The following is a 17572-nucleotide window of genomic DNA, read 5'->3' on the forward strand; positions in this document are numbered from 1 at the left end:
TTCTGTTAAAAGGGGCTGTCTTCTTCACTCATAGCTGGGAAAGGCAAACCATTCTCTGAAGTTGATGTCAGAGCTGGAAAAACCCTGCCATGATCCAGGAACGATTTCGTACTGTTCCAACAGGGACAGCTCCTTGGGGAGACACTCAGCACCACAGACAGCTTTTGCTTTGCAGTTCTTTGATCTTGCCTCCCTTCTCCCTCTGCAACCCTTAACAGCCTTTTTCCCCACTTGCATGATTTATAACTCTCCCCTGTTGTAGCAGGGAAAAAAACCTGGCTCCACACCTGTACTTTAAGAGCCCATCCCAGGTCTCCCTCTTGGCCATCAGGCCATTTAGCAAACACTGGGATTTCCTCGCTGTCTGTGACAGTTCCGTTGCTAGACCAAGAAAAGGAGGATTTCCAGCCCTGAAAACCTCATCTTTGCTGGGAAGAGCCAATTCTGTGCCGAAGAGGGTTTGGCACAGCCAGAGAAGCCTCAATTTATTACCCCCAGTGACGGGCCCAGCTCCCATTCCCTCTTTTCTCTCACCACCAGAAAACAGGCTTCTCACACTACACTAAGGAAGCTGCTCCCTGTGTCCTCACCCAAGAGCTGTTGCTCGTTCCCTCAAACACACCCCACCTCGCAGTTGTTGCCCAGTTTTATTTCATTTAAAATCCGCTGTGTTAAATATTTTAGTTACAAGTTCTGCGTAGAGGGTAAGAGTAATAGACTCTGCAGGCACTAGCAACCCCCTCACTCCCCAATACATGTGTGCGCTATCAGATTAAGGACTGCCCCCCTCCCCCCAAAACCAGCAGCCTTGGGCTGGGATGTACATTACAGTTAAAGACCTGGCCCTCCCCAGCTGTCTCTCTGCTGGTAGCAGGCCAAGCCCTTGCACGCAGGAAGCCAGCAGTCAGATCCACCGTCAGTGAGCTGTGATTCAAGGACAGCTTCTGGGGGCTGGTTCTTAGCCCCGTGTCGGGCATGTAATGGTGAAAGGGTTGTCCCCCCAGGATCAGTGCTACCTCCACAGAGGTCACGGGCTCTGCCCACCCAGACAAACATTCACACCAGTGACCAGGCTGGAGAGAGACAAACGATCTCCAAGGGAAAGCAGGGGAGCTGCCACCGCTGCGTTCCTGTCTGTGGAGGGAGTGTAACCAGGGCACTGCCAGAGGCATGACACCTACCTCAAGCCCTGCTCTGATCAAAACCTCTGCTGCAAGTGGCCTGGGTGTCCCCAGACTGCCCTTGCAAGGCAGATGAGTGTGAAATATTTTCAAGCAAAACAGGGACAGAACAGTAGCCTTTCCTGTCCTCTCCCTCCCAGGAACCTTAGTGCTAGGAAATAAAGCTGAACCCGCCTTGGAGTGGCAGGGAAGGGTACCCTAGCACAGCAGCAGCAAGCAGTTTTCAGTGGTATAGGACAAGCTAGAGGTGAGAGTTCGGTGCTGTGAGGGAGAGGATGCCATACAGTTGGCTCTGGAAAGGCAGTGCCATTCAGTGGTTGGCCCACTGCATAGCAATCCTCGTGAGAAACTGAACCTTCGTTAAACAGAATAGGAAAGGAGGTAGGAGCTATCCCCACAATTCCCTCTGGGACAGCTCCGATCACAGCGGAGGAAGAGAGACTGGAATGACCCCTGCCAGTTCCTGAATGCCCTGCATTGCCCCTGCTGGTGCTGTGGCCCTGCCCCGGGTGGGTTGTGTGGGGGTGCGGCTGCTCTACAGGTCAAGCAGCAGCACGCGGGGATCCTCCACCGCTGCCTTGATCTTGCGCAGGAAAGTCACTGCCTCTCTGCCATCAATCAGCCGGTGATCATACGTCAGCGCCACATACATCATGGGCCGCACCTCGATCTGAAGGGGAGGAATAAGACAGGCTTAGTGAGCTCAGCCCTACTGCCTGTATAATACCCTCCTGTGAATTCCGGGAAGACCTGGGCTTTTTCCTATCCTGAATCCAGGGCTCAGGCCCTCCTGGATGTGTCCTGCCTGGCAGGATTACCTACCCGCTCACTCACCCAGGCACTGATCACCACTCAGGCTGGGTCTGCACCACACAAGACTAGGTCCCTTTCTGGAGCTGTTCTCTATCACAAAGGCTACAGCCTATTCCTCCCCACACCTAAGCAGATTATCCATTTCTCCCCCTCACAGATAGGACAAGGCCCCCTGCAGACCTCAGGCAAGTACCAGTGCCAGCAAAGCTGCCCTACACCCATTAGTCTCTGCTCCTCCTTCACAGTAAAGCCTTTTAGAAGTTGACACCAACCCCCTAGAAAAAGGTTATGGGCTATGGTCCTCATCCCACTGAGCTGTCCCCTATGTTCACTGAAACCTCCTGCACAGCTCCACCTACCTTGCCTCCCACAGCCACAGGCCTGTCGAAGATGGCATGCATGCCTAAGATGGCAGACTGGGGTGGGTTAATGATAGGTGTCCCAAAGAGTGACCCAAAAACCCCTCCGTTGCTGATTGTGAAAGTGCCGCCATCCATGTCTTCAATGGCCAGTTCGTTCTTCCGTGCCTAGAAGAAAAAGCAAGGTCTTGGAAAGCTACACAGATCACAGAAGGCAAAGGACAAAGGTTTGGATGTTCACTATCTCCAGGAATAAATGCTGATGGCAAGACCTTCACTTATTGATCTGTTCAGCTGAAAACCAGCACAAAGTACTTGAAAATGCATCCTGTCTTTAGATCTGAACATTTACTGGCTTTGGGGAAGGATTCTCTTGCCTTCACTTCCAACTCCTGCTTTTGCAGGAGACGGACACAGGGACTTCTACCCCAGGGCAGTTCAGCCTTGGCCTCTAGAGACAAAGGTGAAGACACACCATGTCACTAATGCAGTTTGCAGTCTTCTGGAAGGGCAACAAGTAGATAGACCTGTCCTGTAAGGCACAGGCACAGCTACAGATGTAACTGGATCACTCCCCACAGCACAACTCAGTGTGTTAGAGGTCAGAGATGATGACACAAAGGGACTGAATCAATTCATGCCTATTCAGCACCCCCAATTCTTCCCATTCCTCCCAACCCTTTTCAGAAAAACCTCCAACCTTCCTTACCTTCTCCCCCAACTCGTAGATAGCACGCTCTATGTCAGCAAAGTTCATGTTTTCTACATTCCTAACGACAGGGACCACAAGACCCTAGGGAGAAGCATAGTGCATGGTCAGCAAATTCACCGCAGCAACACACATAACTGTTAAGGGGCAGGAGCCTGGCCTCAGCCCAGCAGAGTTCCTGCCTCCTCCTCAGCACACAGCAGGTGGTTGGCAGAGCTGCCTTGCACCCTGGCAGCCTGCCGGGAAACCTGGCATGACAAGCACTAAGGGCCGACACCTTAGTGTGTACTGAGACATCATCTTTGCCTTTGTAAGCCCGTCTCATAAAATCAACCAGGTCTGCCTGGATCCAGCTCCACGTCCATAAAAGCAGGTGAGGCACTGGGTAGACTTCAGCTGCCTCCTCTTTCTCCACCAGAAGAGTCGAGTCCCTTTAAGATGGACCTCCCCTAGACTTTGGGAGCAGTGACAGAACTTCAGTCGTGGCCAAACCTCTGCCTCACAACAGAACCAACTAATTCAACAACTGTACCTCCATCCCATACTCTGCCTGGACAGGAACATCTCTTTGAAACAGCAATGTCATTTACAGAAATGGTGGAACAACACAGCAGGGTTAGCCAAAGGACAGGACATGCAAAGCTTTTACTGTCTATGCCATATCCTCATGGGTCCACAAAAAAAAAAAAAAAAAAAGGACCTTGTTACTCCATCTCCTAGCACAGTGGCAGAATATTCTTCGTCCTCCACCTCCTCCCAAAACCATCTCAGCAGTCCACAATATATCAGATGTCTCATTTAGAAGATCAGTCTCATCAGTAAGTTTCTGCTGCAGCAGAGCTCAAAGCTGAGTTGGCTCAAAGTATATGACCATCCCATGATCCGAGGCTGCAGGAAGCATGGCCAAAGCATCCAAGGTACCTACCCGGGGAGTTGCTACAGCGACACTGATGTCCACATAGTCCCTGTACACAATCTCTTTGGTCGTGTCATCAATCACTAGAAGGAGAAAGAAGCTGTTTTTCACATGCAGTACCCAAGATCAAGGGCTCAACAGGACAGACATAGCCACAAAATCATAACAACTTGTTCATCTCTAGCTTAAACATAACTCCAGAGAAAAATGAGCCCTCACTGCATCTGTGGGAGAAGCACCAGGATAGACAGAAAGGAAACACAGTCCAGATAGGTCAGTCCCCCTCGGACATTCCCTTGGTTATTCTCTTCTTCTAGATTTGAGCAAGTACCTCTGACACCGCCCAGGAACCGCATCACACCTACAGCAGCTACCTCTACATCAACCAGCAGGCTCTGCCCTCTGCAGCTGTGTACGTATGGCCCCAGCCCCATTCCTGGCAACCCCTTCCTAACAGAGCCCCTCTTGGCAAGCTGTCCTCTACCTACATAAGCGGCATTAGCAAAATCAGCTGCAGCACGTAGGACTGTCCCCCTTTTTTCTGTGTATTTGACTTGCTTGTCCAGGCTATGTGCCCTGCCATGGACTTGGGCCACCTGCTTTCCCCTACTCTGCCACGTTTGCTGGTGAGACATGCAACTCACCAGCAAGGGTCACCACTCACCTGCATTCACAACGGGCTGGTCCTGCAGAGCAAAAGCTGCAGCTTTCACAAAAGCTGACATGAAACCTAGCTTCAGATTGTGCTTTTTCAGGAAGGGATCCTTGTGTACAGCTCTCATCTCCCGGATGTTGCTGCAAAACACATGATAATGCTGGTCAGCAGGGAGCCCAAGAAAACACCATTCCGTTGCTCTGTAACAGATTTCAGTGCCAGCCCCAAGGACTGCATAACTGCACCACCAACCGGCAAACTCCCAGTCTGCTGAAAAATCCTTCAAATGTCATAGGTGAAGTGGGCTGAAGGTGGCTCTAAGGCCCCTGCCAAAGGATATAACAGGCACTGGTCCTGGACCACAAACTCCACAGGACAGGGTTAACCTGCATGGCCCACACTGCCAGGCACCTAAGCAAGATGGGGCATGGTGTATTTCCTGCTTAGACCTGATGTTGCCACTGATTCTCTGGAGACACCAGTGCTGCCACCAGTGTGGCACCACAGACAGCAACAGCAGGTGTAGCTGGGCCAGCCCTGAACGGGTGAAAAAAACAGAAAATGCCAAGAGCAGAAAAGATGCACGTGGTGTCAGAGGGAAAAGACTTCAATCACTGTGCAAGTCCAGCGCCAGCCAGCACAATGCCTCCGTACACAACTCTCTGGCTTTGGGAGTTGCACAAATATGAAAGAAATCTTCCCAGATGCTATGGTAGTGGGTGCCAGCCCACCTGCAGCCCTCAACCAGACTAACCATGTTTCCCCACTGCTTCTATTTATCAGAACTCAGGCCATTTACAAAACTCAACCAAGCTGTGGCTACAAGCTCTGCCTATTGTAGGCTAATACCAGAGCTGTGGAATTGCATGGTCCATCCCTCCCCCCTCCAGAGACCTTGAGCCTTTGAAGAGACAGCTTCAGCAAGGCACAGGGGTCTCCATGGTTTAGAGTGTTTGTTTTCCTGTGCCTAACCTTGTTTAGGGCTAGGATTACCACCCAAAGACATTAGTGTCTCCCAAGACACAAGGACTGCAGCAATGAGGACGAGGTTTGCTATGAAACTGGCTCATTATGGCTTCCTCCTTTCAGATGCTGACCCCCTGCGGGAAGCAGGAGGCCCCAGCACAGGTCCTCACGAGTCAACCTCACAGCAATCAATCCAAACCAGATTACCAGATGCAATGAGAGCCCGAGGCCAGCGTAAAGCGACACCTCAATGAGCCTCTGAGACGAGATAAAGCTGCAGCACTTCCTCTCCAATCAAGACTATTTTGCCAACCTTATTGTTCTGAGACCCAAATATTTACATGTTTTGTCTTAAGGAGCAGAATAGGATTTCACAAGGCAATTTGATTTGGGCACAATTTCCCCTTAATGCACTGTAACATAAGCTGCCCACCCTTCAAAGCCATTAGTGTGTTCAGTCCGTGCAAGCACTTGAGTCAGAAGACCCCCACCTGCCCAGAGGGGATGGGGAAGGATGATAGTCTGTCTCTGGAAAGCTGCATCATCTAACAGCAAAGGCCTCAGACCTATGTAGTGCTCACCTGAAAGGCTGATGAGCCCCGGGGAACCACCTCATTGGAAGCTAAATATGCCCACCTCCAAAGCAGTAACCTGGTGGGGTGGCAGAAAGCAGATGATACATCTTGCTGTCTTCTAATTGCCACTATACAAGTGATAGTAGTCACTCCTGGTCTTCTGCTCGATATCTACCAGTCCTCAACCAAGAACTACACAGATGAGGAACCAGACTGCCCCTTTTACAGGCAGCAGATGACTCCCAAGGAATGACAGGCCATTAGGAAGCTACGCACCCCTCATACTGCAACACCAACGTGGCCGTGATGAAGCTGTGCAGATCGTGGTACTCACCTAAGAAAGAGGTCCCAAAAGACATGTTGCCGATCTCTCCAAAGAGAATCAGCAAGGTCTTGACTGCTATTTAAAGATGACTGCCTGCATCTATTTCTACTTGCAAAGGGAAAAAGAGGTCTGCTCCTCACCTCATATCGATCTCATTGAAAGTGGTCAGCATGGCACAAGTATTCTGAGCCTCTTTCAGCCGCTGAGCAATACGCTGACGCATCCTATTCATTTTCACCTGAAAATTAAAAAGATATAAGCAGAAACTACCTCAAGCTCATTCAAGGGGCAAAATGCACAAGAAACTCAAAAGGCCCTTCTTCTTGCCATCTAGTTGACTAGCAATAGATGCTTAGGGCCAAGGTTTTCACTCCAGGTCTCCCTGAGGAGCATGACAGGCTGAACTGATTTCACTAGAGCTGCCCAGCTCAACACACAGTTCACTTGAAAAGCAGTGCTGAAATGCATCACAGTATAACTACTTCCAACCTATGTGTTTCTCAGGACCTCCAAGCATGCATAGGTTTCCAGCATGAGGCTAATGTGAAAAGAGCAAGACTGCTAAGAAAGCAGGCTGCTCAACCACGTTCTCTTAAGAATGCACAAGGCAGCTGCAGCAGCCTCAGCCCTTTGCTGAGGCCTTGTGGACAGATCAAGCAGATCACACTGAGCCTTCTGTGCTCAGTCAGCAGAGTTCAAGACAAGACTTTTACCTAGAAAAGACCTGCATCAGATCAGACCTGGCTCCTCCTCCAGCCCACCCCTAAGCGGTGCCCTCATGTAGAGAATTTTCCATCTGTCACAGCCCCACTGAGCTGGATGTGAACAGGTAGATACAGACTTATCCAGAAAGCTCAAGACTTATGCCAGAACAGACTGTCACCCAGCAACAGAAGCCTTGGCAATGCCCCTACTCCCACAGCTTACCCTATGTTCTGATCGGGCACCTTTGCTGGGCACTGCCTCCCCAGGAGGGGCTGCCGCTGGGGCTGCAGCTGGCTTCACCGCAGACACTGAGGGTAAAGAACACATCAGTCAAAAAGGGAAGCCAGGGCTTAATTGCAATGCCCTGAGGTAGAAAGCCCATCTGAGCTCCTTGCTCAAGCAACACAGTGCGGAAACAGCCTTGAATTGGGCTGGGCAGGTTCCAGGCATAGCTGAGCTCTCTAGTCTGGAGCATGGAGGGCAATAATGCAGGGAGGCCTTCACCATAAATGCCAGATTGTTTGCTGTCTTTAAGCTTACACACTCTCCCCAAGTGAGAGAGGCTTGAAAATAGGAGAAAATGGCTGTTGGCTCACCTGGTTTGCTATCAATGGGCTGAGTTGACACAGGCGGCACTGGTGGCATTGTAGTGGGAATTGGTGCTGCAGCAGGGGGAGGAGCAGCTGCAGCTACAGGTTCAGGGGCTGCAGGAGGAGGAGGGGCTGCTGCTGGTTTGGCCTTGGCAGGAGCAGCTGAAAGACAAGGAAGAACCATGGTAAGGGTAACAACAGCTTCCACTGTCAGGGATCTCTGAGTCCAACCAACCTGATAAAAGTTAACCCTCCAGCAGAGTGCCTTTATGTTCTCAGCACTACTGAACTGATAGGAGCCACCACAAGAGGATCCCAAGGTGAAAGTGTTTTACTCATCGACACCCTAGATCTCCTCACTGTGCACAAGACTAAATGCTAAAGAGAAGAGGGTGGAGAAGGGAGTTGTATCAGTGGAATTCTCAATTAATTTTAACTTAGAGCTGCAGTCTCCTCCAGAGGGAGCAAAAGGAAAGTTCCGCCCTCAGAAGGGCTGAAATTATGCTTTTCTAATGGAAAAAGGAGTATTTTCTTCCAGCTAGAGAGGCAGATGGAGGAAACATTTAACTTCTCTCAGGATCCCTCTAAATGCCTTGCTTCTATCTTCAGAAAAAGATTGGTGGAAACAGGAAGGCCTATGCAAGTTATACAGGCCTGACTTACCCCCAGTTTTCCTGAGTTTGAACAGAGGTGTTCCCCCTTCCACTTTGCCACCATCGGGTACCAGAAGGGCTTCAATCACACCAGCTGCTGGGGCTGGAACTTGCACTGATGTCTGCAAAATGGAAAATCAGTGAAATTCCCCCAAACATTGGATGGAGAACAAGTGGCCAAGATGCCAATATGCGCAGATAAGACATTGTAATTTGGCACAGACAGCAGCTCTGTCTCGCACCATTTGCGCCTGTTTTCACACCCCCCCCACTGGGATTTTGTGCCAATGCTTAGAAGTTTTGGGAGATGCTGGCAGTGTAACATATAGCCTGATCTTCCTGCTCCAGGGTACAATCAAGAATTGACCTGCTGCCAGCATCTTCTTGACAGCAACACCAGAAGCAGAACTTGGCAGGGCATTTTAGCAAGAACTTCAAAGCTTAAGAGTCCTTTAAGGAGTGAGTAAACTTAAAGGCTAAATTTTAAACAGTCTGAAGACATCCTATGGCTCTGCAGATTTCTCCTCTGTTTAAACACAAACATGTTTCAAAGCTTAGAGCACTGAAATTGGAAGGAAGAGTGGAATTGCAGCTCCAACAAACATCAGCACCACTGATGCTTAATCGAATGTATGAGGAAGGAAAGAGTTATCAAAGAATTCTCATTTAAGGCACAGCCAGCTTTCATACTAGATGAGAAAACCTTTTCTCCATCACGGAAGCAGGAGACACAGGCAGGGCCTGCAGGCTTTAGGAGCATTTAGCGGGGAGGAGCCATACAGGATACCTGCTACAGAACTATAAAAAGTTTTGGTCCAGAAAACTCCTACCTTGTCTGTTTCAATCTCACACACCACTTCATCTTCCGCCACTGTGTCTCCAACAGCTGAATGATAGATATGAAGACCACTGTGAGGAGGGAGGTGTGCTCTGGCCTCCCCTCTTAACCCACAGCAGTCTCCCCCACTAATCCAGAATTTTCTCACTCCAGTTCTCCACAGCTGCTAAATAAAAGTCTAGCTCAAACATCAATCTACTGCAGAGTCTGATTCCAGTTTAGACATCACCCTTCACCCAACATCACCCATGACAGAGAGGTGCTGAGGCAGTAACTGCAATCCTTACCCCTCAGAAGAACTGCAATTAACTGCCTCATTGTCACAGACTGAAAGGCACAGAGCAGGCTGTCAGCCAGTGAACTACAATGCACCCCCGAGCTGCCCAGTGCAGCAGCAACGGTTCTGAGAATTTCAGGGAAGAGGCAACAGCTTACCTTTTTCCCACCTGACATCTCCTTCTGTGACTGACTCTGCAAAGGCTGGTGTGTTCACCGTAACCACGTCATCCCCTGTGAGAGAGAGAGAGAGAGAGACAGACTTGAACGCATTCAGAGCTCAAAACTTATGGCATTGCTTCATTCTTGTCATCAGGACTCTACTAGAGGGAGTAAGTCAACAGACATCAAAAGTTGGCCTTCTCCTTGCTTCAACACTGATTAACACAAGAGAATTCCCATTTGACTGAAAGTCACATTGTGACAGGAATGCCAGACAAAATCTTTAGGGCCCCAGGACATAAACGCTTAATCATCCACCAAGGTGGGACAGCAGTGGACATAGACCAAGAATGGAAGAGGCAGCTTCAGCTGTTGTCAGGACACCAACAGGTAGCACAAGAGCCATCCCGCTGACTCCTGACTTTTTACTTACTACGTACTGCAGTGGTTCTGAAGTAACGGACAGTGAAGACACTGGAGCTATTTACTCTGCAGAAAGAGAGAAAGACATGAACACAGAAGTATGTTCCTCTGCAGGCTGCCAGCACCAAGCTGAAGTACAGAATTTACACTTGCTTAACTGATCTGAAAGGCTGCTCAGCTGTTCTGATGTATTTGTTCCAAGGACACCTACTTACTGTTTAAGCTGCAACAATCCCACTAAGAAAGGAAACATTGCAGCTTACCATCACTAGCGCTCTCAGTAACTCAGTGAGAACTGACATTTAAGGAATTTTAATTTAGGGAGGCAACCCAACAGAACCCCTGCGGTTCAAATACTGATAAAAGGCTGACCCAGACAGCCCACCCTACACCCAAGACTAGTGCAGTAACCATTTTCTACCTCCAGATCAGGACTGTCACCTCTACAGAAGTTGCTAGATTGCTCCAAAAAAAGAGAAAGTCCCATAAATTGCCTATGGCAACACATCCAAGAGACAGCTATTTCTCTCCACCATGTCCCTTCACAGGGAGCTGGCAATCCCAAGCGTTCCAAAGGATTTTTTTTGTATCTACTGACACCGCATTTGGAAACCTGAAGCAAACGTGCTTTAGCGTTTCCTCTAACACAGGCTACTTGGTGCAAACAGACCAGCTTTTCAGGCTTTTATGGATATACTCTTAAGGTTATTTCCCCAAATACATTTTTACAAGACCATCTCAGCAATACAAACCTTGCCATATGAACAACAGCTCCCTGAACCATGTCACTTCTCCTGACAGAAATCCTACCAGGAGGCCACCATAGAGCAAAGACTTCTAGTCAGATAATCAAAGGCTAGAGATCCATTTATCACCAGTCTCCTCATCCCCATCCCTTCCATGCCTCAGTATCTGGTTCCAAACAAGGTTTATTTTCTTTAAGCGTGCCAGAGTTCCTGACCTGCAAAACCTAGATTTTGTTAAGGCTAGCTCCACGCTCCTATGATGTGCACAGGGATTTTATGACAGCCAACCATATTCTGCCTCCCAGCTCCCAAATCTTATCAAGGCTAGAGCAGCCCCAGCCTCTCCACATCACAGCTTTCCTGCAGATACTTACACAAGCTTCCTGCTGTTCATGTAAGCCAGTCCCTGGCTCCCAGCCACACCTGTGAATGAAAATGGTGTTACCCCACAAGAACGTTGTCCAGCCCTCAAGTGTCCCTGTCAGGTAAAAGAGTGCAGAGGATACCACTGTCCACCCAGAAAGAAGCTTGCAAGTAAGCGGGGAATATAAGCATACAGAGGCACATCAGTGCCATCAAACCTGCCCAGAGCTTGCCAAGAACAGTGGTCTTGTCTTCATCTAGATTTATAGAGATGGGAAAAACAGTTGTATCTTGACCTCAATGCTAATAAGGGTAACTTTGAAAAGGGCAAACAAAGCAGCAGCTACCCCAGTCAGAACAAAACCAGGAAACAGCTACAAGGAACACCTCCAAGACTGCTGAAACCTCAGTTGCTGCTGAGTTATCCTCACCGATACAAAGGGGTTCCTAATAGGAGCAAGGCATCAGTCCCCTAAGAGGCACCCCCAGGAAGCCTCACAGTTGCATGGATAGGTAAGGAGTCAAAAAAGAATGAAAACAGCGTGTAGGGCAGAGTAGCAAGCCACCATCACCCCTGCTCTCTGTCTACTCCTTGTCCCAAGAACATTTCTTTTCCAAAGCTCACAGCAGGGAGGTACTTGCATAGCTTCTCAGTTTCACATACCCCACCGTCCCCTTCCCACACTGTTCACATGCCCTGACACTGCAATTTTTATTACGAACTGAACTCCTGTCCTTTGTCTTTTTCAGAGCACTGGGCAGTCTTCCAGTCTGATCTTAAAGAGAGTCAGCATAGCAACTGGAGAACATAGTTATCTCAATTACACAATGCCAGAAGGAAGAACCATTTCCCCACTTGATTTTTTAAAAAAAGTGATACAATTTTGACACCATCCCCTACTAAAGAGCTGCTATTGGAACTCTAGGAGCTGGAAAAGGTAAGCAGATTTAACTGGTTTCTCAATGTGGAATCAGAAGTGAGTGAGGTAATGCTACATAAACACAGTACAGCTAGAAAAAATAGAGCTCTGGGAAAATCCAGTTTAAGTACCAAAGAGGAGTTCATAGGCATACTAGATTTGACATGTCACTTAATATTCACCCATCATTTTCAAAGGAGTTTATTAGAGAGCTAGGCTCTGCAACAGTATGTGTTTCAAGCACTGCAGTGCTTGAAATACACTGTGCTGCTGCTGCGAAATCTTCACCAGAGCTGAATGGATTGGGCAGTACATACATTAGGCAAGGGAGGCACTCACATGGAAACACAGCTCATTTCACCAACTGTTTCTTCTTTACATGACTGACGGAAATAAACCCCAATCAAACTTATTACCAACTTCCATCATCAGCTCTGTTCTGTCTAGGTAGTTTGAAATGAAATAAAAGCATAAGACTCACCAGACAGAGAGCATCTTGCCAGAGTACAGTTCCCCTGTCAGAGAGAAGAGGAACTATCAGTATTGCAAAAAGACAGACCCACCCTAGAAGGACTTTGGTTTTCCCATGAGACCTAGATCAGAGACGGGACCCACCATTCCCATGCTCCAGACTGCAGGCCTGCTACTTTCCCGTAACATGCAATAGCAGGAGACAGCGAGAGCATCTACACCCTCCTCTTTGCTTTGTCTCCTTCCAGGATTCTTTCCTGTGGAGCGATGTTAAACCTGATGCACTTGGTTTCCAGTTGTGGCTCCAGCTGTTTTCACCTTCTCATGCATACCTTCCCCTTTAAGAAGGAACAGATTTCTAAGGACTCATTCACTAAAATTTGCTATGAATGAGAAGGTCAAGGGTAGCTACTGGATACGACAATAAAACATCCCATGATGTTTAATCCTACAGTCACAAATGCAGCATCTGGGGTTTTGTTTGTTTGTTTTAAGGCTATGAAGCCTTTGAACTCCAGAAGGCCAGAATTTCCCTTGATGGAAAAATTTCTACTGCCCTCAGTGAGCCAGGAATTCCACCTTCTGGTGATGTTTCACTTCATACTCATGTAATCATTGACTGCACTCCTAGCTCAGTGTAACATTCCTCAAAAGTAAAAGACGTTTCAAGATATTCCAGTTACCTTCCCTATTGTTATTACACATTTCTCTAGCATCAAACCTGCAGATTTGGAGAATGTAAGAACTCTTTAAAAGCTATAGGAAAATATCACAGTAACCATGACTAAAATGCAGTTGACTGGTTTGGAAGAACAGCTACCCAACAGCTCAAAGCACCCTTATCCAGCAGCTAAGGTAAGAGGTAAAAATTAGATTTCATTCACATCTTCAGTGTCTGAAGGGAAGTTTGCATATAAGCCCTGATTTCAGCTTCACCAGAGCAAGCAGGATGGGATATAACTGATCTTAAATACCAAAATAATTTGTGGAGCTGTGTGTGATAAGACAGCATAGACATCGAGGACCACAGAGATACTTAAGCCTGTCACACCATCTGCAGGACTGAGAGCTGTAGCATACAAAAATATATTCAGTGAACACTTCATATCATCAAAACTACTAACAGGTCTGGAATCAGCCACTTGGCAGTTTAATTACCCGAACGTATTGATTGATTCGGCTTCTCAGATATTAAGACATGGTCAACTCAATGATCAATGGGCAGTTCAACAGGGTTATGATCAGCTGTGCCGAGGATGCAGGTGGCCAGGCTGACTTGCTGCTAAGCCAGCGTGGGTCCGGCAGAGCTCAGGAGCTCCAGCACAGCGCCATGCAGCTACCCTGTTTTCCAGCCCGCTGCAGGGACCGACGATCCTGGACCAACAGTCCTGCAAAAACAGCCCCCAGCAGGGCCTGCTGGGGCCCCTGCCCCAGGTCCGGACTGGGGAAGGGAAAGCACCGAGCACTGCACAGACTTTGCAGAGTCATCACAAATGCTACAACGCTTAATCTTGGTGCAGCACGGGCGCCCTGCTAACTCAGATCTGGTTTGTTTAGAGACAGCCCTAAGCTGGGATCAGTAAGACAAATTTCAAGTTAACTCTGCTTGGTCAAGCGTCTAAAGCACCACAATCCTAAGCACATAGGTTAGTTCCTGCATTGATCCTGTATTGAAGCAACCTGAGCTCCCCTCTGCCCATTAAGGTTTTCCTGGGTGCTTCATAAAAAAAGTGGTAAAGGTATTCCTAGCACCCTACACATAACTTGTTAAGAAAGAGGTACAGACCCAGACTGAGGCAAAATCGGCCAATTTTATTTGCTCATGACCAGTTTACTGTAAGGTTTTAAAAAAAAAGTTTAGAAGGCCTGTCCTAAAATAAATTGTTGCGAGAAAACACACCTGCAGCTCTCTTCCATGATGACAGCTCCACAACCACTGCAAAACTAAGGAAAAAACTGGTATCATTCTACCCTTCTGTTTTTCAGGTTAAGAAGTGAGGGAAAGAGCTCTAATGGGAGGAAGAAGCACTAATGAAAGATAAGGAAACTCCCTCTCTCTTGTGTCCATCCCTTAACCACAGTACCTCAGAGATGCATGTGCAGCTCCGAGAGATGCCTGACAAGGTTGCTTCCTGTTCCCTTTTTCCTGGAAGGAATCACTGTGATTGCACCTGTTCCTGGTATCACCTGGCTAAATCTGCCTCTGCCTGATCTTGGAGCTTCTTCAGTGAAAATAGAAACATTTAGTTTTCACTAGCTGGCATTAGCACTTTGGGTCACTTTAAAGAGACAGCCTTCACTTGAAGAAGTCTTGATCTAATTAGCTAGTGACTCACATACCAAGTGATTAATTTTTCCCCTACATTTCACGTGACTTCTCAGAACTGCTTTTATAACTGTTATTATGTCAAAGGGACCCTGGCACACAGCATCCCAGGCCACACCTTTCAAGGAGTAATCACCTTCCCGTAGGTCACTACACAGTGAAATAAATTATGGAATACATCAGCTAAAGCGACAGCCTGTATACCTACACATTTCTTCTCCAGGAGTGGGAACAGTGACCAGTTCAGGTAAGGACACTAACTGAACAGGAAGGTACAGTTAATTTCAACAGAGGCAAAACAGAAGCCCAGTGCTGGGCAGCTCTGACAACAGGCAAAGCAGCAAACAGTTGTCCAGCCCTGGCTTCTTCAAAGCAAAGAAGCTGCTGCTTTAACAACAAGGATGAGCACAAACCACTGCTACACACAAAAAACCCACAGCACATCTTTCATGGATTTTAACACAATTATATACAGCATGGCAGGGCAGATGCTAAGATGGGATGGAGATAACAATGCTGAGTGGTAAAGGATCCTGTTACTAAGATGACAGACTGAGACCTCCTCCAGCACACAGGGAGGATCAAACAGGGAAGAAAAAGTTTTTTACAAACTCTTCCCCAGATAAACAGGAGGACTTGATTCTCAAAGCACTGAATGTAGCTCCTAATCAAACCATCCTTTTTCAGACTAGCTCTTCTCTGGACTTTTTCAGGTCATCCTTCAACAGCTGCCTCTCCTCCTCCACCCCGAGTCTTACATGCTTGGATGCAGGCTATTGATGCACATTCATGATTTCTACCTGATACATGCATCCAGGACCTTTTTCTCTTCTACGAAATCTTCAAAATCCAGCCAACCCTGCCCCACCCTCATTGTTTCTTGCTAACTCCACTGTTCTCCCATTCAACCCTACACTTTTGAATTTTGTACATGTCTATTGTTCTCACTTCTCCCATCAGAGGTTTGCCAAGTTCTGGCATTTCTTTCCACCGCACCAAAGGCCTGTATTATCCCTTTCATCAAAACTTACTGTCCCTACTGAAATGGATATCAAACTACTGCTACCATCTTGACTTCTCAACTTTTTTGGTACATCTAACAGGTTAACTAAATTATCTCCCCTTCCTAGTACTCAGCTATAACCTCCTGTAACCTCCTGATTTGCAGACTAGTTTTGCAAAAGGTTGGAATACTCCATCTGGCTTTCCCCTCTGTTCTGTGTAATTACACAGCACCACCGAGAGCTGACAAAGCATAAATATTGTTAAAATGCCACTTAAATAAGGTTATTTTAACCTGCACTATAATCAGTTTGTATCTACATATAACAAAATATAACTATGTTGTTAGTTATAAATTGTTTATAGTGGTTTTATATACACACACAGAGATATTTATAAACACAAATCTGTTTCTAGTGCCGAGAGGCAAGCATTTAACACACAATAGCCCTACAGGGAAGCATAACATAATGTTCAACATTACAATTAGCTGTCAACACTTGCTCACCTACATTCACACAATGGCTAAAATCAAATCTCATGCTCTAAGGCTTCAGCTGGTCATTTGGAAGAGAAGTGATCTTTTTCCTCCTGTAGACATGCATATATAAGTATGTATATGCATATATAGGTACGTATGTGCATATATACATACGTATGTGCATGCTTACATATATGTACTTAGATAAAGCTGTGCACGTTTGCTATTTAAACGGAAGACATGGCCCGAAGTCAGCAAACGACAGAAACGCGCGGGCCAAGAGCCGCCACAATGTTGATTTGAGTTGCTGGCTCTGGCTATCGGACTCCGCAAGCCCAGGCTACCGCCAGCACAGGTTACTGCTGTTTGCACCGGTTGGTTCAACGACCGCTTTGAAAATTGAGCACGGGAATTAAGTAAGAAAGTAGGCACCACTTTATTTGCCGTTTCTGCACCGGGCCGGCCCCGGCCGAGGAGGGTCTCTGCCGGCGGAGGCCGGGGTGGGGGGAGCGAGTCACGGCTGCCAACAGAGCCGCCCCCCAAACCGCTTCAGCCCGGCGACAGGCGGCGACGGCGGAGTCCGAGAGCGGCGCTTTTCGGAGGCTCTTCCCCTCGGTCAGCTCTGCCCGGTGCCGCAGGCGAGGCGCCGCCTCTCCCGACAGGGGCGGCGGGCCCGGCCCGGCCCAGCCCAGCCCGGGAGGGTGCAGCGGCACACGCACCGGCCCCGGGAAGGGGCAACGCCGCACTCACCCCGGCCCCGGCCCCGGCCCTGGCCCCTCCCGGGGGTGGGGGGCAGCCCCGCCGCCCGTGCCGCCCCTCCCTGCCCTGCCCTCCGCGCCCGGGGCGGCGGTGCCTCGCGTCGGGCGGGGGGGGAAGGAAGGGGGGGACGCGTCCCGGTGCCCTTGGCGCCGCCGCCGTCCCCGCCCGTCCAACCGCCGCCCTCCCTCCCTCTCTCTCTCCCCGCGGCGGGCGCCCGCGGCGGGCAGTACCTGCCGGAGGGCGCGCAGCGAGCGGCCCAGCGCCCGGCCCAGGCAGCGGGACCGCCACAGCAGCAGCATCGCGGCGGCGGCGGCGGGAGGAGCCGGAGGGCGGACACCGGAAGCAGGCCCGGCGCGAG

At 48.8% G+C, this 17572-nt stretch overlaps 1 protein-coding gene across 2 annotated transcripts; it reads right to left on the reverse strand.

Annotated features, from left to right (window-relative positions):
- Positions 1-1170: 1170 nt before the first annotated feature.
- Positions 1171-17566, reverse strand: DLST (dihydrolipoamide S-succinyltransferase). 2 transcript variants are annotated; one of them, XM_075030167.1, is made up of 15 exons: positions 17445-17566; positions 12657-12690; positions 11267-11315; positions 10157-10212; positions 9721-9795; positions 9278-9333; positions 8458-8569; positions 7801-7956; positions 7427-7512; positions 6640-6737; positions 4643-4773; positions 3988-4061; positions 3063-3146; positions 2354-2521; positions 1171-1851 (listed from the first exon to the last, which is right to left on the reverse strand). In XM_075030167.1, exons 1-15 carry the CDS (start codon positions 17511-17513, stop codon positions 1717-1719), a joined length of 1383 nt encoding a protein of 460 aa, XP_074886268.1. In that variant the 5' UTR covers positions 17514-17566; the 3' UTR covers positions 1171-1716. The 2 variants fall into 2 exon arrangements, with proteins under 2 accessions (XP_074886268.1, XP_074886269.1); XM_075030168.1 differs by lacking the exon at positions 17445-17566 and adding an exon at positions 12791-12814.
- Between the last annotated feature and the right edge of the window lie 6 nt (positions 17567-17572).

The sequence above is a fragment of the Buteo buteo genome, chromosome 6, assembly GCF_964188355.1.
Source record: "Buteo buteo chromosome 6, bButBut1.hap1.1, whole genome shotgun sequence".
Taxonomy (NCBI): Eukaryota; Metazoa; Chordata; class Aves; order Accipitriformes; family Accipitridae; genus Buteo; species Buteo buteo.

Coding starts and splice junctions, on each gene's coding strand:
- DLST (XM_075030167.1), bottom strand. CDS start 17,513: ATGCTGCTGCTGTGGCGGTCCCGCTGCCTGGGCCGGGCGCTGGGCCGC. Junction 7,957..8,457: donor CAAACTCAGGAAAACTGGGG/GTAAGTCAGGCC, acceptor CTTGTCTTTCAG/CTGCTCCTGCCAAGGCCAAA. Junction 7,513..7,800: donor GCCCATTGATAGCAAACCAG/GTGAGCCAACAG, acceptor CTTTACCCTCAG/TGTCTGCGGTGAAGCCAGCT.